This window comes from Hemicordylus capensis, chromosome 6 (genome assembly GCF_027244095.1).
Source record: "Hemicordylus capensis ecotype Gifberg chromosome 6, rHemCap1.1.pri, whole genome shotgun sequence".
Taxonomy (NCBI): domain Eukaryota; kingdom Metazoa; phylum Chordata; class Lepidosauria; order Squamata; family Cordylidae; genus Hemicordylus; species Hemicordylus capensis.
The window spans coordinates 14862903-14887518 of NC_069662.1; the positions used below are offsets into that span (position 1 = coordinate 14862903).

General features: G+C 45.5%; 2 protein-coding genes and 1 long non-coding RNA gene across 8 annotated transcripts in view; 2 read left to right on the forward strand and 1 right to left on the reverse strand.

Moving 5' to 3' along the window:
- Nucleotides 1–5683, forward strand: part of SETD1A (SET domain containing 1A, histone lysine methyltransferase) — a 43973-nt gene extending 38290 nt beyond the window's left edge. For all 5 annotated transcript variants that reach the window (XM_053260604.1, XM_053260602.1, XM_053260601.1 and 2 more), the window contains exon 20: nucleotides 134–5683. In XM_053260604.1, coding sequence (XP_053116579.1) covers nucleotides 134–307 — 174 coding nt within the window. In that variant the 3' untranslated portion in view covers nucleotides 308–5683. The remainder of the gene's footprint in view (nucleotides 1–133) is intronic.
- An 8270-nt stretch (nucleotides 5684–13953) lies between these two features.
- Nucleotides 13954–19835, reverse strand: LOC128330532 (uncharacterized). Its single transcript, XR_008310136.1, has 2 exons — nucleotides 19591–19835; nucleotides 13954–14038 (listed from the first exon to the last, which is right to left on the reverse strand). It is a non-coding gene; the product is annotated as an uncharacterized LOC128330532 (long non-coding RNA).
- HSD3B7 (hydroxy-delta-5-steroid dehydrogenase, 3 beta- and steroid delta-isomerase 7) overlaps nucleotides 19018–24616 on the forward strand; it is a 65113-nt gene continuing 59514 nt past the window's right edge. Inside the window, exon 1 of one of the 2 annotated variants that reach the window (XM_053263595.1) lies at nucleotides 19018–19159. The gene's annotated coding sequence lies outside the window, so the exon portion shown is untranslated. Of the gene's footprint in view, nucleotides 19160–19763; nucleotides 19887–24616 lie in introns of those variants that run through there. The other variant, XM_053263596.1, reaches the window with a different exon arrangement.

A 24616-nucleotide genomic window follows, 5' to 3' on the forward strand; every position in this document is an offset into this window, starting at 1 on the left:
AATGGAGCACCCATAGGGGTAACTTATGGATGAGATGGTGCCGGCATTGGTGTACACCCAACCTGTTACTCCAGCTGTGTATATTTATATACTGCTGTGGCCAGCTCACCTCTGTTCGTCTTCCCTTCCTTAGCCCAACTGCTATGCCAAAGTCATCACCATAGAGTCCCAGAAGAAGATTGTCATCTACTCCAAGCAGCCCATCAGCATCAATGAGGAGATCACTTACGACTACAAGTTCCCCATCGAGGAAAACAAGATTCCCTGCCTGTGTGGCACAGAGAATTGCCGGGGCACCCTGAATTGAGACAGACATGTATCCATGGCATTCGTATTTATTTTGTTCAGTTTCTCCACCTCTTCTCCCTATTCATTCCTTTTACTCTCCTCTATCCCATAGCGAGCTCAGCTCTTCTCCTCACAGAGTTGTGGTGGAAAACTTCTGTCGCCTTAAGACCCATCCAGACACCATTTAGATCCCAGCCAATAAGAGAGCATTTCCCTCTCCTCAGGTTTTAATCAATAAGTTCCTTTTTTATCCCTTCCACCCAATCAGAAACGCTTCTCTTCCCCTCAGCCAGCTGGCAATTTTGTGTGTGAGTGTTTGTTCCTAATTCTAGCCCCTCAACTTCTCCTTGGGAAAATCATTTAGACTTAATAGTAGATTTTGACCCATCAAACATCCTTCTCTCCCCACCTTATGATCAATTTCAGTTATGGTTCTCTAGCATGCCGCCATCAATAACAAGATTGACTAGCTGTAAAACCTCTTGAGGCTGTGAGAACTTGGTGCCCTTAAGGGCACAGACACTGGTCCGTGCATTGGCTGTGGGTATTGGTGGCCAGAGGGGAGATCTACCCCAGCACTTGAGATTTTAAGGTTAGTTGAGCATGTTGCCCCCTCCCCCTTTGGAAAGAGTAGCTTGTTTGTGAGAGAGTTCTGGAGCAAGTTGCTTCTCCCAGGGCTCCTTGCTCTGGGTTCAAGGTGTTACTTTCCAGATACAAAGGCAACTCTGGGCGCATTTCAATCTGTTACGATTACCCCCACATCCCCCTGAAACATTGCAGTGTGTGATCCGGATGTCATAGATCACTCTGACCTGCCGCATTGTCATTGTGATCAATAACTTGAACCTCCTTGCTTCAGGATATCTCTCTAATATAAAATACTGTCTTGTTAATCCTTCCAAGTGCTTGCAGTCACCAACATAGAAGTTCTAAAATCCATTGGGTTGTGTCATCCGTGTTGCAGTCTGCCTTTCCTATTCCTTTACCCTGTAATATGTTGTAAAATCGGGAGAAAAAGAGATCAACTTGCCATAAGAATGAAAGGGGCTTGAATTTCTTCCCTAGCTACAGTTATGACTTCAACCAGACCGATTTACAGCATAAGCTAAGATCCCACCCCATATACCACTCTAATAATTTTTCTTTAGGAGAAGAAAGTTGTATATATATCTATTCCAGATGGATTGGCTGTTTCTTGTAGAAACACGAGTTTATTGGTATGTAAATATTTTATTATTTTGGTTTTCCTCTTCATACTAAAAAGAAATCTGTAAATAATATTGCAATGTGTTTCTTTCTCCTGTCTTTATCCTCACTTGCACTGTGCCATCCTATTCCTTTGACACGAAGTGGGATTTCTTTTTTTCTCCTGAGGGGAAAAAGCATATAACCTTCTGGATGGTGCATTGGAGGGGTCAAACAAGTGTACCTCTTTATTTCTAAGAGGAGTCAGTTTTTTAAAAAGATGAAAGACTTTGTAATTGGACATCTGGGAATATTTTAGCTGGATTTTTATTGTTTTAACATGCACACCAATCTGACTTCATTCTGTTTTCTCTCAATATGATTGATTTGGGTAATTCCATTTGAGAACACTTTGGACTGGTGTCTGCTTACCTCAGTGGACAGCCTTGAGCTTTGAGGAACTGAGTGATTTAAGATGCCCCTATTCTGAAATGGCCTTTCCGTACAGGAAGAAAACTTTATGGGGAAGTGCACATTATGTTGGCAGACAGGGATTATAATCTGTGTTTGCTGAATAAATGGAGGGGAACATTGTCAGGGAAGAAATGGCAGAACAGTGTGTGCCCGGCCTTCCCCTTCCTGCTACTACCTACTGCTGCAAGTACTTTGCCCCCGTCCCCCTCAAACTGGGCAGCCATTCAAGGCGGTCATCCATTTTCTTCCCTACTTCCATCTATTTGTTATAAATGAAGTCTTAGTAGCTGTACTGGCCCAATAGAACAGAAAAGCAGAAACCACAGAGATGATGCCAGTTGTTGATCCAATGAACCATTCAGGTACCAGGGATGAACTCTAGAACTACACGTTCAAATGTGTAGTTTCCAAGGGTGGTGGAACTAATATTACACCAACAAACTTGGGTTCCTGTGCTTGCTAAATAAGATGAATGAGGAGAAAAGCTATGGGCTTGGAGGGCAACTTAATCCTTCCCTCTACCTGCTGCTTCTCCACCACAAATCCTCCAGCCCAGTGGAGGAGGACTGTTGAGTGAGTGATGCTTCAGTGACTGCTGGATACTTTGCTGATGAGAATGCACCCTTTGCCACATTTCTGTTCAGCAAACATGGTTAGAAACCTATGTTTGTTGATAACTACCCAAAGTTTTTTCTTCCAGTATGTTAACTGATCCAGTAGGAGCCATCTTCTTACTTGGCTCCACAGTTCAACCATTTTTCTCTCCAGCGTATTTGCTCCCTGGATTTGAAACTGGCAATATCTTCGCACCTTCTTCTTGGATAAATATTCGTCCAGAGCACTTTGAGGGAAGATTTGTAAGTAGTCAGTCCAAGAACATCTCAAAGAGACTTCTTAAGTTGGTGAGATCTTGACTTCTTCCCCCTAAAAGCCTTGGCCAGTTTTGTGATACATACTGCTACTTGCCTGTCCGAAGAAAGTGAAGTCTCAGTCTCTTGCCTTAAAAGGTTCCATCAGGATTGACTCTTGGGGAAAATCAGGTGGTTTGTAATTACTTTCTGAGAAGCGGGATGCCAGTGGCAGCCTTGCTGGGCAATAGTAAATCTTGTGGCTTTGTCCTTAAGACTCTGTACAATTTTCTCTCCATCGTTTTCTTTTGTTTTGAAAATAGATGAAAGTTGCGGAAAGCTGTCTTAGCAACTAACGTTGAGTCATCTGAGGGAAACAAATGAGGGCAAACAAAAACAAGTTTCTTTGCTGTTGCATATGGAAAAACTGAAGCTTTTCCCTCTCGAAGGCTTCTTGTCTTGTTTAAACTGGTTTCATTCTGAAATGACTTTCCCATCTTGCTGCATCCACTGCTTTGCCTGTGGAGGTGCACTTCAGATTCACATTGCTTTAAGACAAGGTAGAAGCCATCCTTTCTGGTTAAGGTTCCACTGCCTTAACCAGCACAACCCCACCCCCTGCTCTTGCATCGTTCTTATGTCAGTGGCAGTCAGTCATTCTCCCTTTTTACAAAGCTGTGCAATACATAACGTCTGCTTGTGGATTAAAACAAAAAGGAAGTTACTTGTTTAGTGTGAAGCAATGCAAACAATTCCTTCCACACCTGGCAGAATGTCATTTTCCAATCCCTTTCTCCCCCAGCTCAGGCGGATATTCATGTGAATGGAAGACAGATGCATCCTACATGAGTAAATGCCTCTTCTAGGCTCTCCCTCAGTACACCCTCAAGTCCCTGTAGAAGCTGCAGAATTACTGGTTTTTCTTGAGTGCTACTCTCAAATCACTGTCTTGTTTTAAAACGTTGATGGCCTCTCTACCCTTTTCTTAAATGTAGTTTTCAAAAATCCTTCATCATTTCAGTGAGTTTAAAACTATTACATTTCTCTCTGTCTGCATACGCTTACTTTTAGTGATTCAGATCCTTAATATTTTCTTCATCCTTTGTTTTCCAGAATAATTCTTAAGAAGCCATAAATCAGGGTCTGCAGAAATCTTTTTATGCATCTTCCTTGGAGCTTTCCTTAATATTATTTATTCATATATATAAATGATTTAAGATTTTCCAAACTCCTGTCTCAAAGCTGCTGTTTAAATGGCTCCAATCCTTTAAAACTGTGTCATCTTAAGGCTTCAGTAACAAGGACCTTCCAAATCTCCTTGCTTGAACTAAAACAGACAGCCACATTTTAACCCTGACAAACCATTAGCTAACCTTTTAGCAGCTTAACTTGTCATGATTTTTAGAGTACTGGTGAAGAGTAGTGGTTCTTACCTACTTGCTGATATCCAATGTTGCTGCTTTTAAGCATAATACATTGATAGGGATGTGCAGGGAAGGGGGGATAAAAGAAGATAAAATATTAAATAACATAATTGCCCTAAATTGTGTTTGGTAGCTGACTTTTGCAAAGCTGTGGCCTGCCACATCTAGAGTCCATCTTCATCAGCTTTAAATGTTCCCTGTAGAAGTCTTGCATGTTATATCTAGAAATAATTCATCTTAGACCCCAAATATTTCAGGGGGTAGCTTGGGGAGTTCTCCCTTTGTTGTGGACTTGTAGATATGAATCATTCCCAGGTGAAATACAGCCAAAAGAGTAAAGATGTGCATTTTTCTGCTTTGCCCCATTTGAAATGGGGACCACCTAGGAATCGCACTTTGTGGATTCCATACCAACATTCCCTCTCCTTTGACAGAACCCATTTGTTAGGCTATGCTCCATTTTTATTTTTAAAGCACTTAAGCCCTCCTGTGTTACTGAATCTTGCTTAATAAGACCATCTTTCCCACATCTTCTTATCTGCATAGATAAGCATGCCTTCTCCACGTGTTAACAGGAATAAATTCTTTGTTCACTCACCAGTGGTTGTACCAGGTAGCTTGGTTTAATCCTTTAGTCAAACCCTCCATCTTGTTGATAGTTCTCTATTCCCCAGCTTTTTAATACACATTTTTAAAAAAAAAAAATTGTTGCAGTGAAGCTTTCATTTTGGTTCCCTGCCTCGACCCCCAGTGTCTTGAAAGTTTTTGATGTTTGTCTTTAACTCACCAAAGCTAGAAAGGAGACACTGTCCCTCTCAAATTCCTCTCTATCACCGTGGTATCCTGCATTTAACCTGATCTCACTTCTTGGCAGAAGGGGTGGTGAGAGGCTTTCTTATCCATTTGTTTAGGAGAAGAAAAAACTTTCCAAGAAACCTGTTCAAATGCTTCCAGATGCTTTAATAAAAAAACCCCCAAAGTTTTTGGTCTTTCAGAACTGACTCTCTCTGCCAGCTTGTTGTGCTGAAGCGTTCTAGAATTACCCACTCCTGTCTTTTTCTCTCTGTGCATTTTATCTGTGTAGATATATGTATAAAAATGATAGATATTAAAAGAAAAATCTCTATACCAGGGAGGGTTATGCTTTTTAACCTTCTCTAGCAGCAGTGGCAGCTTGCTGAGAGTTTTGTGTTTAATGCAGAGGGTAGAAATGCACGCACACAGATGGATGGATATCCCCCCCTTTTTTTCTTCCCTGGCTGCCCAGAGGATGGGTCTCTTCAAACTTGCATACCTACTCTTCTGTCCATCTATATAAATATTATATATATAAATATATAAATATATTTTCATTTGATCTTATTGGCTTCCTACTTGTACATATGTTAATAATTTGTGGATTCATTACTTGGTGCCAGATAGCACATTTTTATAAAAGTCATTAAACTTTTATTGTACAAAAAAGAGATCATGCTTCATTTTTGGGAGTTCATTTCTGTGCTCAAGGCTAAAAGTATACCTCACTAAAAATGGCTGTGGCTCGGTAGTGAAGGGTTCACTTGCATGCGGAAGGTCCCAGGTACAATCCAGGGTGTCTCCATCTCGGGTGGCGAAGGACTCCTGCCTGAAACTCTGCAGAGCCACTGCAAGTCAGTGTAGAAAGTACTGAGCTAGACAGGCGAATGGTCTGACACGTTATAAGGTAGCTTCCCAAGTCTGGATTTCTGTGCTAAAGAAACATAACTTGCATGCTCTAGATCAGGGATTCCCAAATTAATAAATAATCTATATCTATTTCACTAAGACGGTCTATGCGTGGATGAAGGGGAATGCATCATGGAAATTTCGCGAGAGCCGCAGAGCTCCCGCAAGGAACTCCTGCAGAGAGGCAGGGGGAGAATCAAAACTGGCCCAGAAGGTTGCTGGGCGGGTAGTGAGGGGGCAGTGGCCAGCAGATCCGTGCTGCGCCCAGCAGGGAAGGAAAGTGCTGCTGGGCTGGCGGGCGGAGAAGAAAAGGTGAGAGCAGGCGGGTGGCGGCAGGGGGTGGAAAGCGGGGTGACAAACTAGCAGCGCAGATGCTATGTGCCGGGTCTGCTAGTAATAATAAACTTTGTCAGCCACCCCATAACAAATTGTTCTCTGGCCAGCTCACAACATAGCATTAAAATATCAAAGAACACCACATAACAAACATGAAATCACAACACACACACACATACAAAATACAATACAAAACAAAACACATTTTTGAAAACCAGTTTTTAAAATCAAACTCAAAACTTGGGTCCCCAGATGTTAAACCACAATTCCCATCATGCCCAGCCACAGTGGCCTTGGCCATTGTGGCTAAAGATGATGGAAGCTGTAGCCCAGTATCATCCGGGCATCCGAGGCTGGGAAACCCTACTCTAAATAATGCCTGGAGAGCCAATGTGGTATAGTGATTAGTGCTGGATTTGGGCCAGGGATACCAGGTCCACCTCCCCACTCAGCTGGTGAAGATCACTGCCTGGGCCAGTCACTATGTCTAATCTACCTTACAAGGTTGTTGGGAGAATAAATGTTGGGAGCCCCTGGTGGCGCAGTGGTAAAACTGCCGCCCTGTAACCAGAAGGTTACAAGTTCGATCCTGACCAAGGGGCTCAAGGTTGACTCAGCCTTCCATCCTTCCAAGGTCGGTAAAATGAGTAGCCAGAATGTTGGGGGGCAATATGCTAAATCATTGTAAACTGCTTAGAGAGCTCCGGCTATAAAGCGGTATATAAATGTAAGTGCTATTGCTATAAATTGGATGGTGGGGAAGAACACATGCTGCCTTGAGCTTCTTGGAAAAAGAACTGAATTTTTTAAAAAAATCATTAATTAAATTGGGAATATCAAATCTGGATGGGCTAAAGGCACACTCTTCCTCCCTCTCAGCCACTCATTTGGTCGCTTGTGGCAAATTCAAGACAGCCCAGTAAGAAAGCATTACAGACACTTGTCATCTTGCTCTTATAGGCCTCAAATGGCTAGCACTTGTTCATGCATACTTGTGAGCTAGTAAAAAATATTGTGGACTAGTAACTTGTGTGGAATTATTTGCAAGGGTGTCCTGTACTTAGCGTACCCAGATTTTAGGGTCTCAACCATACTTTATCTCTAAAAAGCATATCAATTCCACCTGGAGTCGAATACCAAGCAACAAATTCTACCATAATTAGGTGTTGAGATTTGGGAAGGAGGGAAAAAATGGAACTCTGAAGATCTTGTAAGCTATCTGTTCTTAACCATTTGCCCTATAAATGCACACACTAGGTCACCAGATCTCCAGATGTATGTTTGACTTACACAATTCTGTTTGACAAGGAACTAGTAATAGAGGGGGAAAGACATGAAGATTTGTTATCAGTTATTTTACATGATTGAATTGGAAAGCCTTGCATTGCCCCAGCCATATCAACTTTATTGACACTTATAAGACAATTTAAAAAACCAAGTCACCACAGCGATATTCCACAGCTATATGTGAGATAAGCCCCAATGCGAGCAGAAGTCAAGAGGTATGTTTGCTTGCTTGCTTTTGTAGCTGTCAACTAAAAAAATCAAAACAATTTTCTCCATCCATATTTAGTTCCCCTGTCTCTTGCCTTTCAGCACAGCCCTTGCAGTTTCAAATCAACTGTAAAAGTTCCTCCTAATTGAAAATGGTGGGGTGTTTTTCTTCTTAGCTTTCACACATTCAACCACCAATGTGTATCTGCATACACCACAGAGGGAAACAAATGAGCATTTGAATGGGCAAACAAAAGAGTGAGGGCAGGAAACTGATGAGAGAAAAAAGAGGAAGAAATAAAATATCCTCAGACCATTTTACATTGCATATATTTGCACTATATTTCTTTTTTAGGTCTCTTGCATAGCTTGATTTGCATGTACAATTCCTTTTACTGGTAGGTCAACGAACTCGTAATATCTGGTTCAGTTTTATCTGTTCAGCCAACGAGCTCTACTGATGTCCAAATATCTGGAATATATCAATAATATTTAGGAGGGAAGCAGCCATTTTTGATATCTTTCCCTTCCCTAAGTAGCCCTCTGGGCCACCCAGAAATATGTCCCCAAGGGCTGTGCCAAGCCTAGGGGGAATATTTTCAGGTGACACAGAGGGTCACTATATAGAAGAAACATGTGCCACTGAGTGAGAAGGGGACCTTGGAAATAGGAAAATGTATTTGGATCAAAATTCATGGAAAGTCACTGAGGAAGACTACGAGTCAGAACACGTATGACTTTATAAAGATCTATAAGGACTGGTGGCTGTGAGCCACCTCCAGCCTCAGAGGCACAATGCCTCTCAATACCAGTTGCAGGGGAGCAACAGCAGGAGAGAGGGCATGCCCTCTCACCTCTTGCCTGTGGGCTTCTCAGGGCATCGGGTGGGCCACTGTGTGAAACAGGGTCCTGGACGACATGGGTCTTGGGCCTGATCCAGTAAGGCTGTTCTTATGACTCAAACTCACTTGGAATCACAAGACTACATGATCTAGTCAACAGAGGACTTGTACGGTATTTGAACTAATGACCTAACCAGCATATGTATGAGGACTTAGAATGCATTATGACTTAACACAATCCTTATTAAGTTTTAAGCAATTTAATGCAGCATTATTAACCTTTATTACTAAACTACCCATCTATCTATCTATCTATCTATCTGTCTATCTATCTGTCTATCTATCTATCTATCTATCTATCTATCTATCTATCTATCTATCTATCTATCTATCATTAATTTGATTTCTATACCGCCCTTCCAAAAATGGCTCAGGGCGGTTTATACAGAGAAATAACAAACAAATAAGATGGAACCCTGTCCCCAAAGGGCTCACAATCTAAAAAGAAACACAAGATAGACACCAGCAACAGTCACTGGAAGTACTGTGCTGGGGGTGGAGAGGGCCAGTTACTCTCCCCCTGCTAAATAAAGAGAATCACCACGTTAAAAGGTGCCTCTTTGCCAACTTAGCAGGGCTTATATTTAACATTTATATTTTTATCTTTTGTGGTTATATATTATTAACCTAGGACCACACTGCCGTTTCCCCTGACCTTTTGTGTTGCTTTGGTTTGCCTTTTGAATCAGGTTCATATCATACCCTGATTTGTTTTCTGGGTCATGCCCCCTATTTATTCAAATATTCTGTGGGAGACCAATGTGTTCCACGGGACCAGGGGCAGCCTCCGTGAGTGAGACTGTTGCCTCCTGCAGCAGTTTGTTAGGATACCAGCCAGCAAAGTGAAAAGATGCTTTTCTGCCTCCTGCTTTTAAAAAGTGGGGAGAAGGGCTATGAGTCTTGATGGCTACAGGCTGCCATCAGATTCCAAGGCAGGATGCCCCCAAATACGAAGTGCAGGGGAGAAGCAGCAGGAAGGGGGGCACACCTTCACCTTCTGCTTGTGAGCTTCCCAGGGGTATCTGTTGGGAAACAGGATGCTGGACTTGATAGGCCATGAAGGCCTTTCCTGTGTTTCTAAAGGGTGCACACAGGGGGTGTGTGGAATTTGGCCCCCTGCCTGAGCTCAGAGACCTTGAGCCACCACCGTATGAAGTGGTTTCTGCTGAAGCAGTAGGATTAGACCCACAAGGGAAAGATCACAACAGCTGGGCTGGCGACACGTTTTTTGAGAATGTGGTTTTCCTTCCTGTAATGTACTGTAGGCACATCTCTGTTGTTCCACTGTTGCTTCTGGTTTAACAGGTTTTTGAAATGGTGCCAATACCTACAGAGAGGGCTGTGGGACCTTTAAATACTAACAAACGTATTGCATTCAAGGACTTCTGTGAGTGTGCACGCCAGAAATAGCAATTCCTCTTTCAAAGGATGGTGTGTGGGGAGATAAGTTTTTCCTCTTGCCACAGTAGAGCCAGGGGACATCACATGAAACTGATTGCTGGGAAATTTAGGACCCACAAAAGAGAGTGCTTTTTCCACACAACACATAAGTATCTATGGAATTTTCTGCTGCAGGATCTGGTGATGGCCAGCACCTTGCATAGCTTTGAGGGGGCTTAGACAAAATCATGGAGGACCTCCATAAATGTCTACTAGTCCTGATGTCTATAGGCTATCTCCAGGTTCACAAGCAGGGTGCCTCTGAATACCAGTTGCAGAGGAGCAACTGTGGAGAAGGGGGATATCTTCATCTCCTCCTTGTGAACTTCCCAAACATCTGGTGGGCCACTGTGGGAAACAGGCTGCTGGACAAGGTAGGCCTTGGGCCTAATCCGGCCAGACTCTTTTTATGTTTTTATATAAAGCACTTTCGTCTTTGGAAAAACTTAAATCTGCCTCCAAGAGTAATCTCCAGCAAACACTGAGCTGAGCAAGAACTTAGTTACCCTGCCGAAGCTGCCGTCTGCCTCAATGTGATTGCTGACTCAGCTCAGTGGTAAAAGTGGTCATGCACAGACAAGTTATATAATAAGTAGATTGGCAAGGTGGTATGGATTCTGAAGGCATAAACTTTTTTGATCTCTCAGTGGCTTTTGGATCTTTCGGCGGCTTTTGATACTATTATCCTTCTGGAATGTCTGAGGGGATTGTGGGTGGGAGGCACTGCTTTGCATTGGTTCCACTCCTACCTCACAGGCAGATGCCAGATGGTGTCTCTTGGAGACTGTTGTTCTTCAAAACCTGAACTTTTGTATGGTGTCCCTCAGGGCTGCATATTGTCTCCGATGTTGTTTAACATCTACATGAAACTGCTGGGAGAGATCATCAGGAGATTTGGAACAGGGTGTTACCAATATGCTGATGACACCCACATCTATTTCTCCATGTCAGCATCCTCAGGAGAAGGCATAACCCCGCTAAATGCCTGCCTGGAGGCAGTGATGGGCTGGATGAGGGATAACAAACTGAGGTGGAATACAGATAAGTTGGAGGTACTTATTTTGTGCTAGCCTTCGATTGCATCGACCATGTCAAGTTGTGGAATATCCTTTGGAAAATGGGTGTCCCAGAACATCTCATTGTTCTCATAAGAAACCTATACACAGCACAGGAAGCCACAGTCCAGACAGAACATGGTGAAACAGACTGGTTCCAGATCGGCTAAGGAGTAAGACAAGGCTGTATACTTTCTCCTTCTTTATTCACTGTATATGCTGAACATATACTGAGAGAAGCTGGATTGGAAAAAGATGAGTGAAGTTTTAAAGTTGGAGGATGTCACGTGCATGATGTCACATGCAAGGGATGTCACTGGTACGTGAGGTGCGCACATGCCGGGGCTGCCATGGACGGGGCAGAGCCCTGGCCTCCATTCCCTGGCTCTGCCACTGATCTGATTGGTTGTTTGGGGGCAGAGACAGAAGGTTCTGGTTTCCTGAAGTAAGAATCTTACCCTGATTGGTTTGTGTATACCTCTTCATGGGCCGCAGTGGGTGGGGGGCGGGGAAAGAAGTTAGTAAAAAGAGAGGGTGAAGAGAGAGCAGCAGACTGCTGTGTGAGCGAAGAGGCTGGAAGGTTGGAAGACTGTCTAAGTAAGGTTGGGCTGAAGCGGCTGGGAAATTAGCAGCGAGGGATCTGGGCCTTCTGGCACCTGCCTGCTAGGCCTTAGGAGGCTAGCAAAGCTTGTTCTATAGATTTAAATTGTACTCTTTCCTAACTGCATTTTTCCTATTTGTTTCTGTATTTGTTTTGGTTTTTTGAAGACTTTATTACAGTAAACTCATTCTGGTTTTTCTCCTTTATTTTACCATTGTCTCTCTGCCTGTTCCCACCTCACACCTATTTGCCTTATTGATCTACCAGTGATGAGTATTTGTTATTTTTGAGAGAGGGAGGTTTCGGTGACTTGGCAATGGAACCAGTAAAAAAAGCTAAAAAGCCTAAACTGGAGGCAGCGGCGGGTGTTTATACTGAGGGCCAGCTGAGGTCAAGCCCTCACAGTATGTATGGATTGGCATTTGTAAGTGGATAACCTCTTTAATGTAATCCGTTATGCAGCTTTGTTGTGTAAATACAGATGTTTGTAAATCAAATGTTTGTAACTTGGGGAGTGCTTGTACAAAGCAGAATAGTTTGATGGTGGCAGGAAATGGGATGCCTGTAGTGCTAAGGATAGAGGCATTCCTCAGAATGAATAGAGGCATTCCTCAGCTGGATACCAATAAGAGCTTTTCTCCTGGGGCAAATGGCAGCCCTGAGGAGCAGTCTGAATTTGGACCATGGTGAGGACAAAGGGTTAAAGCTTTCCTTTGTCACACTCCCAGTTCAGGGTCTTTCCAGACAGCAATAAACTGCAGGACATGCAAAGCTTTTGCATCAGTTCCAAGTATGATCTCCCCCTCCCTCCCCACACACATGCTGTTGTAGGACCCCATCCTACTGTGATCTCACACCCTGTCCTCATGTTGAGCAGGAACCTCATGTGATTTGCACAGCACCTCCTGCTGGCCAGCGCTTGCATTCCAAAAATAACCCACTTTTTTCCCCCCATTACCACTTTTGTGGTAACTAGGAAAAGGGCTGGCTCTTCTTGGAGTGCAAGAGCTGACCAGCAGGTGGCGCTCTGAAATCTGTGCACAGTCCCTGCTCGGCTTGCATACAGAGGATAAGATAATGCAAGGAAGTTGCATGGAAGCCCGTAGCACTGTGTGTACAGGGAGTACAATCACATGTGGAACATGTGCAAAAGCATTACATGTCTCACAGTTTATTACTGTCTGGAAAGACTCACCAGCTTGGTGGGGGTGGGTGGGCAGGCGGTGCCTGCAGCAACTGTTGACTAGAGAAAGCAAAGCCTACTAGAGCAAATAAAACATTACATTAATTTGTAGTTTGGAGCTCAGCATAATCAAATGCATTTGTTGAGGAAGTCCTTGGAGTGGAACAGTGGAAATTTGACACACGGCAAACAGACCATGTCGTTGTTTTTATGAAAGGTGAACTTGTAGTGCAACTCCAGTTTACCATGACAGCTGGAAGCTGGGATGAGCTGTGACACAGCAACAATCAGTTGTGCTGGTAGGTGGGCGCCTACGAACATGGGAAGCTGCCATATACGGAGTTGGACCATTGGTCCATCAAGCTCAATGTTGAGATGGAGAAATGCTCAGTTTTAAAATGGAAGTTCTTAATGCTTTTTTGCTTGGCATCAAGATGACGTCCTTGGCCGTTGCACCATTTCATAGTGCCATCTGTTGGCCATTTGCTGCCAACCTGTGATTATAATTGAGGTTTTTGAGACTACTTTTAAAGATCTCAAAAAGCCTTGATTCTCATCACAGATTTGCAGCAAATCGCAAGCAGATAGTGCTGTAAAACTGTGCAAGTAGAAAAGTGGTCAGAACTTGTGTTTTAAAATAAGAGAATTTATCTTTCTGGAAATACCCATTGTCTACACCAGGGGTTCTCAACCTTGGGTCCCCAGATGTTGCTGGACTTCAACTCCCATAATCCCCAACCAAAGACCACTGGCGCTGGGGATTATGGGAGATGAAGTCCAACAACATCTGGGGACCCAAGGTTGAGAATCCCTGGTCTACACAAATAGGATATTAGGTAGAGATCTTTCCCAATCCTACCTGGAGATTGAATCTGGGAACTTCTGCATCCACTTCTGCATTCATGAACAGTACCATGTACTATATGACTCCTCTTCATGTGTTGAAGCCATCACATGACCTTCCCATTAATCATGTGACATGTGCACGGCTCTCCACATAAATCCATCCAAGCTGGGGAGAGCATGAGTACCATTTTATTTATCATTTCATTCATCCATTTATAAATGCCCTGCCTCGTTGCCAAGTGGCCTTCAGGCTGCTTCCTATAAAACAAAAGCCAAGGAAAATACAAGAATCAGGACATCAAACAAACAAACAAAACCACCATCTATGTAAAAATTCAAGTGGGGGAAACCCTAAAAGGAGAGGTTTCAAGCTGCATCCCCAGATATTACGGGCTTCTAACTCCTATTATATCATCTCCAGCCTCCAAGGCCCTTGTGGCTGGGGATGATGGAAAATGTAGTCCGGCTAGAGAGATGCAGACCCAAGCTTGAGAGCCCCTGCCCAAAAGAGCAATAAAATCTTGGCTCTCTGATATTTTAAAAGTCAGCACAAGAAAGGCAGAGCAGGGCAGCAAGCCAGCCAGGTGTCCTGTCCTTGTGTCTAGAGAAGGAATCCCATCGTTTGGGTACTGTAGGGAAGCACCCCTGGTGGCCTCCCGCCTAAGCCCTGAAGCCAGAGTTGCCCATAGCAGAGCTTCTACATTAGCCATCAGTTGGCAGGTTCTTTTGTGGGATAGGAGGCGATCCTTTAGGGCCAAACGACATAGTACATCGGCACTCCTGACCCAATGGTCTCTCTCTTTTGTAAAAGCAGCCACTGGAGAAAGTGGGTTAGAGGGAGGTTTAGATTAGGGCCCAGTTTACCCCCCCCAGCTGTGTTTGAACTACAGCTCCCAGAATCCCCACCCACAGTGGCTAACAGCCAGGGATTATGGGAGTTGTAGGCACAACAGGAAATGACTTGCCTAGCAAGCATGAGGTTGCCGGTTCGAATCCCTGCTGGTATGTTTCCCGGATGATGGGAAACACCTCTATCGGGCAGCAGCGATATAGGAAGATGCTGAAAGGCATCATCTCATTCTGCACGGAAGGAGGCAATGGTAAACCCCTCCTGTACTCTACCAAAGAAAAACCACAGGGGTCTGTGGGCACCTGGCGTTGACACCGGCTCAACGGCACACTTTACTTTAGGCCAACATATGCAGGGGTGCTGAAGTTGAGCAGCTCTGGATTAGGGCCCTGGTGCCAGGGTGGGGTGCCCGAGCCCTCTTCCACTATGCTGATTCCCCAGTCTAAATCATACCCACATCCCAAACCGTCTACAATGGTGAGCTTACGAGGACAAAATTGTGCCCCGCCAGGCTCATCTGCAAACTATGTGGGTGTGAAAGGGATTGGGATTTAAGGCTCTCAGATTCTGTTCTGGGCAGCTAATGGCAGGTTTGTGGCTGAGGTTCAGAACTCTTGGGTCCCAATTTGAGGTGCAATTTGAGGTGCAATTAGAGGTGCAAAGTTTAGATGTTAGCCTTTTGAAGTGAGGAAATCAATTGTGTTTTTTATTTGTGAAGAGTAATGGAGCACACTGGCCACTAGATGGCACCCTGTGTTACGTGTAAACCTTGAGTAAGAGCAGATGGGGGTAAACCCAGCTGCGCAAGTGGTCTGCAATTTCTCTTCCAGAAGAATCACAGGACTGTAGAAAGAATTCCAGTTTTTTTCCTGGAGGAACCCTGACATTTGGGGAGTATTTCCACTTGGAAGAAATTTCTCCACAGCTTGAGCCAGGGGCGTAACGAGGCTGGAGTGGGCCCAGAGACAAAATTTTAAAATGGGCCCCTCCCTGATACACACATACTCACTTCAAATGTGACTTGCCTCTGGGGGGCCCCTCGAGGCGTGGGGGCCCCCAGGCAGCCGCCTCCCCTTGCCTAATGGTAGTTACGCCCCTGGCTTGAGCACAGATATCTGGTAAGCACTCTGTCTGAACTAGTTAGTCCTCATCCAGAGTGAAATTAACAGGAATATGGGAAGCTGCCATCTACGGAGTCAGACTATTGGTTCCTCTAGCTTATTACTGTCTACTCTGACTGGCAGGGGCTCTCCAGGTCTTCAGTCAGGAATTTTTCCCTCAGTCCTACCTGGTGGTTCTCTCTGTTTTATCCAGTATTTTTTAAGTGGTAGTAAACCGCCTAGCGATTTTTATGAGGGGGTATAGAAATGTCATAAATAAAATGGTCACTGAAAGAAGGAATCATTCTTAGCATATATATATCTATATTTAAAACATTCAGTGCTCATTGTGTCCATTATCTCAGTAATCCTTACAACAGCCTGACAAGGTAGGCCAGGACTGTTTTTACTGTATTTCAGATTTGGGGCAGAGGGTGCACAGCTGAGGCTTTGACTTGCCTTGGTCACCTGGCTAGTCTCTGTAATGGAGAAGTCCCACTGTATGTTAATTGTATTAATAATGTAATTGTAATAATTAAACACAATACTACCTAGGATTAAAGAGCCTTTTTGTTTGTTTAGACCTCAGTGGGGTGCAACTGATCATGTTTATCTCTGTGCTGTGAAAAGCATCACCAGCGGATTTCTGCCAGCTCAAGCAGCTTTTCCTGGACAATTAACCTTTCATTCAACCTGACCAAACCAAAGCTGTTAAAGTAGTACAGTGCCAAATGAAATACAAAACACTGTATGCGAAAATAAAGAGGCGCACCTCCTGATCTGCTTAGCCTGTTGTAACCACCTCTGTAACAGTTGCCTCACAGGCAGAAATTCAACAGATGTAGCGCTTCCTAGTGGTGCAAGATATTGCAGCATCGGCGACTGCACCAAATTCTGCCTTCCCTGCAACCCTTGTGGGGGCCAGCTTCCTTTCAAAACCGACCTTGGCAAGCTTTGAAAGTGGGGGCGGGGGCGGGAAGGAGGAGGGGACGTTGCCAGCAGCCTCTTCTTCTTTCTTCATGCTTCTTGCAAGCTCTGCAAAGAGGCAGATCAACCCCAAAGAGCTACGCTGAGGGCAGTGGCAGGGGGCATCTTGCCGCCCCACTCGTGTCTCAATAATCTGCCACCTGAGGTGACTGCCTTGCCTTGCCTCATGAAAAGGCCACCTCTGGGTGCCAGGGAACTCGGCAAGGTGAATTGCTGCTACTACTTCAAATATTTATATCCCGCTTTTCAACAAAAGTTCCCGAGGCGGTTTACATAGAGAGCTAAAAAATAAATACAAATGGCTCCCTGTCCCCAAAGGGCTCACAATCTGAAAAAGAAACACAAGATAGACACCAGCAACAGCCACTGGAGGGATGCTGTTCTGGGGGTGTACAGGGCCAGTTGCTCTCCCCCTGCACAAATCAAGAGAGTCACCACTGTAAAAAAGTGCCTCTTTGCTCAGTTAGCAGCCAGCCAGCTGCTGTTGAGGCACGGGAGACCCCTGGCAGGAGGAAGAACAAAAAGAGATGATGACCCTTGACGCGGTGGAAGTGAGGGAGAACTGCGGCTGCCAGGCTGTTATAAAATGAAGAGTAGAGGGCAAGTTCACTGCTGACTCAGCAGAGCAGGGATCTCGGGCTAAAGGACAGCTGAGCGGATACAACTGGACTTTGAGCACAGGAGCAGGACTTGACTGACCCAGAGCCGGAGCTAGGTCAGCCTTGGGACCTGCCTGAATGTGTAGAGGAGTCATTATAAAGTGCCTCTGAGCAGCCCTCAAGGGGAGGAGAGCTGGTCTTGTGGTGGCAAGCAGGGATTGTCCCCTTTGCTAAGCAGGGTCCCCCTGGGTTTGCATTTAAATGGGAGACTACATGTGTGGGGTGGAGTCACTCTGGGAACAGCATCTGTGTGCTTGCATGCAGAAGGTTCCAGGTTCCCTCCCAGGCATCTCCAAGATTGGGCTGAGAGAGATTCCTGCCTGCAACCTTGAGAAGCTGCTGCCAGTCCGTGTAGACAACACTGAGCTAGATGGACCAATGGTCTGACTCAGTGTATGGCAGCTTCCTATGTACCTATGGCATCACTTCCAGCCTTCACACTTCATGTTTGCATGGAGTTTCAGTGTAGGCTTTGTGCAAAGTTGAGCAAAACATGTTCTATTGTGGCACATAGGAGATATATATATATATATATCATCATCTCTGACTCTGTATACGACAGTTTCCTATTTTCCTATGTAACCCAATCCATTGGCACATTTTCTGAAGGACACCAGCCTGTCTCAAACTGTTAGACTTCACTCCCCTTGCTGGGCTTGAGGGGAAAGGGGGGTCTCCCCTTGCTCCCCCCCCCCGTTTCAGCATAATCACACGCACACACGACTTCTAAAAGCAATAGCTAAAGTTGTCATAGGTGGGATCTTTTTGTCACCTCCATTTCAAGCTCTGAGCCCAAGCGTAAAACTCAGCTCTGTAGCTCGGAAGAAGTGCTGGGAAGGTCCTAGTTTGAATCACACCACCGCAGCCGTGATTTCACTAGGTGACCTGTAGAGAAGCCACTTTCTCCCAGGCTCCCACCCACAATAGGGGGATAAACAGTACCAGTCTACCTCACAGGGCTGTTGTAAGAGACATGGCTATAGCTGTGTGTATCTGTCAGTTATACCCCACCATTTTCTTTTAATCTCTTTCTTTTGTATGCTGCTCTTGGTCCTAGATAGGAACCCCAGCAGTGAGCCTCAGATTAAAAACAGCAAATAATCATAACGTTTCATTAAAAATACACTAAAATCCAACAAACTACAACTGTCAGCATGGTCAGGGGCCCTCATAGAGTGGGCGAAAATGTCTGAAGTGCTTTGAATGTTGCCATAAAATGTGGCGTATCAACAAATTCATGATGATGATGATGATGATGATGAAGAAAATGAATGGAGGAGGTTAGATAGAGAGAAATGTTACCCGCCGCGTCTGAAACCTGCGACCCACCTTCTCTATATTGCATCACTATAAGGATTTCGTAAAGAGGGGTGAGAAGAAGGTGGGGCTGGGGGCTGGGGGCTGGGGGGGGGTCTCCTCTGGGGAAATACTCAGGAGGATCGAGGTGGACTGACAGGTGTGTGGAAAACCACTAGTGCGTGCGAGGGCGGGGCAAGGAGAAGCTTTGCCGGCTGGATGCCTGCCTGATGTTCACAGCAACTTTCCAGCAGCGGCCGTTTCAGCGGCGTCCCGCCCCGCCCTCTTCCTCCCTTGCGCCTCCGGTGCTGAACCAGCTCGATGGTCAGGTGCAGCCAACCCCTGTTAGGACCTGAGGGAAGCTCCCGCAGACTGGGGCGGAGACTTCGCCACTACAAAGGCAGCGGTGCGGTGGCGGCTGGTTATGGGGCTGGGAAGTTGCAGAGCGACGCAGGGAAGAGGAGGACCTGGTGGATTCCGGTAACAGGTGCGCCTCCTTCGCCACCCCGTGATCCCGGGAGCAGCGCGGGGAGCGGGGCGTCTGGGTGGGCTTACGCGCCCCGAGTTCATGCTTAACGAGGGGCGGGGCACCCCGGGCTGGCACGGGCCAGGGCGCTACGCCGGTGAGAGTCAAAAGTGAAGATGAGACTCCCCTTGAGCACATGCAGAGTGCTTTTCTCTTGCCCTTCGGCAGCCGGGCCGCAGTCGATTTGGGCTAGAGAGCCGGTTTTCTATCCGCAGGGTGAGGGTGGTCTTTCCAAACAGGCCAGTGCTTCTTCTAGTAAATCTATTTTGGGTAGCCAAGCCCTGCCCTAGGAAATCTGGGGGAGGAGTCCCGGAATATCTGCCCTCTGCTCTGCCCAGCCCCCGTAGCTAACTTATCTGCCAGAGCCGAATTAAAAATAAATAAATAAATACATTTCCAAGGTGACACATCAGTTGTTTGGTGGTGGTGTTTTTTTTGCCAGCTAGGCTTGTTGTAGGAAAATGATGCTTAGCTGGCTTCTTTGGAAACGGAGCAGGACTGCAGAGTGCCTGGGGCTCTGATTACAGCTGCCATCCGGTGTTTTGTTTTGGTGGGGGCGGGGGCGTGGCCCCCTGCGCTTTTAACAACTCCATGGCAGGCAGAAACCCAAGAGTTGCAACTTCTTCCTGTCCTTGAATGTTTGCAGCAAACGGTTGAATCGTCTCTACCTGTCAAGTGGCTGTTAAAGGTACAGAAGCCCTACTGGGGATGGGGGTGGGTGGGTGGAGGAGTAGAACAGGGAAAGGGGGCCTGTAGTGCTTCCTGTTGGCACCTTTTATCCTTGAGGTTGTAAGTACCCCTTGGTCGTGTAAGATAATGGTAATTCATATTGTGATCTGTTCTCTGATGAGCCTCCTAGTGGGAAGCTGTGGCATAAAATATGTGGTGTGTGTTTTCTTGGTGGCAAGAGGAAAAATCCTCTGTGCATGCTCAAAATGCCATCAGGTACTTAGGAGCAAAGCTCTGTGGGTGTGAGACAAGAATTTCTGGGTTCTGAAAAATTTGAGCAAAGGGCACTATGGACTGGGTTCTCTGCCAGGGAAGGGTGGTGTAAAGGGCTGTGAGAAGTTAGTAGCCAGGACCCCTGGATTCTCTTCGACTCTTACGACTAATCTCCATCTGAGCATCAGGACTCCGCAATGTTCCCTCTAACGGGGATTCTCTGATGTTGACTACAACTTCCAGAATCCCCAAGCAAAAGCCAATTTAGCTGGGGATTCTGGGTGTTGTGGCCAGTGATATCTGGGAATCCCTGTTAGAGGGAGGAACACGGATCAAGAGGCTGTTCTACCATGCTGGATGGAATGTTCCACTTATTGTGCTCATACATTCTTTGGAGGGGGAAATTATTATACTGCAGATGGAGGAATCTCTTCTTGTTTTGGCTGGATGCATTTTTTCTGAGCTGTCAGCAAGCAGTGCTGTCGCTGGGTGGAAAAGTAATGCCATTCCTAATCTGGAGAAGATACCTCCAGGCACTCACTTCCACTAGACATTCTGGAGGTGGAAAAATGTAGAAAGATACTGAATTCTTGGGTAAAATGGCTTGATTTTAACATCCTTTCTTTATCCTGTAAACACTAGTTGCTGCACGCACTTCAGAGTTATAGTGGAAATTCAAAAGGGGAAACTTTCTCCTTTTTTGCACAGTAATAGGAAGAGTGGGTTTTTGCCAGTGGGTTTTTGCCAGAGGAGGTGGTTCTGGAGCTTAGTTCAGGCAGGGAACCTGATCTCAAATTATGGGGAAGGAAGCCAGAGAAGGAGAGAGGTCATTACTGAACTGTTGGTCTGGTCCAGGGCAGATTTTAGACCTGCAGTTGTTTGGTTTTCATCCCCCCCCACACTTTTTTCCCTCCTTTTACATGCTTGTTTTCTAAGTGCAGGGATTGAGTTTTGCAGAAAGGGGCGTTTGGTTTACATGGACTCCCACTCTGCCCGTCCCCAGCAGGACAGCTCTTGTGCAGGCTTACCTTGGTGGAGCTTCGCCTTTGAGGGATCCCCTGTATATTTTCCCCTCTGTGGAGAAAGAAGCTGAGGGAGGATGCTTTTGAGAGGGCAAAGGGCAGGAAGGGAAAGGGTTAAGCAGCCCTCATCTCCACTGACCCTGTTTCTGCCTTTCACCAGACTGGGGGCGAAACAAGCTCTTCTGTGTGGGGTTTAGCTTGGCCCTGGGAAACACAGTAAAGCTATTTCCCCGCAAGGCATGTTCTGCTGTTTGTTTGTGGGTGTTTTCCTTTCCTTTCCCAAGTCCTCAAGGGCATCTCCACAGAAGAGTAAGGCAACCTTCTTAAAACAGTTTCTCAAAAGCCAGAACCTTGGCAGTGAAATGTCGCAATGCTGCAGAGCCGTATTTTTGTCTGCTCAGACCTCTTTCACTCTTCCATGTAACCAGTTAAAGGTCCCGCTGGGGCGCCGTCCAAGCTGTCTCGAAATGATGTCCTCTTAGCCACTAGAAAAAGCAAATGTGCTTTGCCTATGCACAGAGAGGCACCTCCAAGCTAAGCCCTGGCATTGGGTTTCTGGTCTCTTTGTTTTGGCACAAGCTCTGTTTAAATGTCGTGGCTAGCAAAACTTAAATCTGGCAATAATGTGGCAGCTACCCTGCCAGGCATTGAAATCAGGATTTCTTCATCCGCCTTGATAACAACCCACACTTTCTCAGACTCAGGACTGGTCCTGGGAACTCATGCATGTGCTGCATCAGACTTTTAAAAAGTGGTACAACCAGAAACAAAATGTCCACTTCCAAAAGAACACTTGTGCACTTCAAAAATCTTCAAGTTGCCACTGCCAACGTTCGTTAGATGTGCAAAAAATGACGGATAACAATGGGGAAAGTGAGTGGTCTAGGCTCCTCTAGAACCCAGACCCACTTCTCCTCCTCCTGCCAAAGTCGCTTCCCACAGACCCCAGTGCCACTCCCCACAGAACCTTCACCAGTGAATATGACACTCTCCTGCAACAGTGCTGCCAATTTCCCAGTTCTGTGAAAATAAGGGACAGTCAATTTTGGGCTGAAATAAGGGACATCTCTGCTAATAAGGGACTGTTGGTTACCTTACCTGAGAGCCTCCCTGGTTGTATGGATGTGTATGTCGCTGGGAACAATGATCAGTATGAACTAACTTTATTAGCAGCATGTGTTTGTGTGGGTTTTGTATTAAGCTGCACTACTTTTACCCAGCAAATGGTTTGATATAAACACGTGCACACACAGAGGGGCTCAGTGCATTATGGGGTCCATTGGGGTCTTGCCGACCCCTCCGTTGCCTGACAGGAGGTGTGTGAAAGAAGTTGCCTCAGGGCAACGGGATTGCTCTAGGTCACTTCAGAGGGATGGTCCTCCAGGGGATCTAGTGGGGATTTAGATTGGTCTCCCACCGTGGGTAGGAAAGATGGAGGTTCACCCACTTTGCATGAGAGATGGCCATATCTGTAAGTCAGGAGGCTGGCCTAGGCCTGGGGTTTCCAGCCTTGGTCCTCGGATGATGATGTTCTGCTGCTCACACCATCCCCAGCCTGGGCCATTGGGGCAGGAATGGTGGGAGTCTTGAATCCAACATCACCTGGATACCGAGAGTTGAGAACCCCTGGCCTAAAAGGAGGTCAAATTAGATGTACTAAGAAATGTGGTGTCCTATTTCTGTCTTGAGGCCTTTTAAATAGGAGGGGGTTTGATAGGCCCTGGATCTGTTTAACTTTTTTCCAGGTAAAAATTGCCCTCTCCGAAGCTGCTGTTTGCCCCAGAAAAGGAGCAACTATCTGTGCTCCTTCCCCCCACCCCCCAAAGATCCTAGTGCAAATAATTGTAAGGGGAGATGTTTATATCAGAAAAACTGGTGGGGGAGGATTTAATGTCTCCCTTGGCCGGGCCGCACCATCCTACAAGTCTGGATTGTGCTTCCCAACCTACAGCTATTTTGTGTGTCGTGGTTTTTTAAAAAAATCAACTAAAGAACAGAAATGTGGTGACACATCTAAATCTGGTTTGATTCTTGGTGTCCGAGACAGTGGCTTTTCTCCTGTCATGCAGTCTGTTGGAAAGAAAGCTGATAAGTTGTCTTGTGTAAGTCCAGAGGGCTTGCAAAAGCAGATAAGTTCTCTGCTCGCCGAGATAACTTGTAATCCAACTAACACAGTCTCCATTTAATTAATCCAGACTACCGTACTCCCTTTGTTTTAAGGAGCTTGAAGCATCCTGGATTAGCTTTGGCCCTGGGCATGTTTCTTTCTATACTTGATATTTTGCTTTAAAGATCTCCATTTGAAGAAGAGTGCTGTGCAGCCTGCGAAAAGCTTAACCTTAACCTGTGTAACGTTAAAGCACATTCAAGCACTAGCTGAACATATGAACTTGAAGACACCTTATGCCAAGTAGGGCCCTTGGAGTCCATCTATCTTGGGACTGTCTGCTGTGCTGAACAGATTGGCTACTGAGATTTTTTTTAATTGGAGATGCTGTGGAAATTTAATCTTGGGCCTTTTGTATGAAAAGAGTATGCTCTACTAGTCATTGCCACCTAGCTGATGATACTATCTATATATCTATATCTATATATCTCGTAGTTCCCTATATGCATTTTATTTGAGACGAGGGGTCCTTGACCCCATGGAATGCAGTCTAAAACCAACCCAAGGCCAATAGCTGAAGGAGAGGAGGCAAGTAGAAGAATAAAATGGAGAAGAATAAGCAGTTACTTCATGTTCACGTGCTTAAACTTGGTTATAAACTATAAATGTGGTGTGTGAGGACTCCCTGGCTAGTCATTCCTCACAGTAGGGTGCCTTTAAAAAAACAAAAAACATTTTATGTCCCGCTCTTCCTCCAAGGAGCCCAGAGCGGTGTACTGCATACTTGAGTTTCTCCTCACAACAACCCTGTGAAGCAGGTTAGGCTGAGAGAGAAGTGCTGGCCCAGAGTCACCCAGCAAGTCTCAGGGCTGAATGGGGATTCGAACTCGGGTCTTCCCAGTCCTAATCCAGCACTCTGACCACGCTGGCTCCACCATTCTTGATGCCGCAGCCCTCCTCCTGTAATCCATCAGCCAGGCCCACAAATTTTCGCTGTCCGTACCAGCTCGGGGGATGAAAGCTCATAGTAATTTGGGGTGTACTGTCCCCCCCCAAAGGTGGAAAATGGCCGATAGTATTGTTGCAGTTACAGCCTTCTGTATGTTTCTTTTTTGCCTCTTCTTTATCCCTACCCTCAAACGATTAGGGTAAAATTGCAGTCATTTTTGCAGAGAGGAAAGGGTTGGAGTCAGGTTAGGCTAACCATGAACAAATAATTGTACTCTCTCTATGGAGTAATCTTTAGAGAACATTCCTGCCAATTCTCACTTCCATTTCTCTGACACTGATTAAATTTTATTGTAGTTCTTGTGTGTGTTAAAACCTTTTAAGTTTTTTGTACTCTCC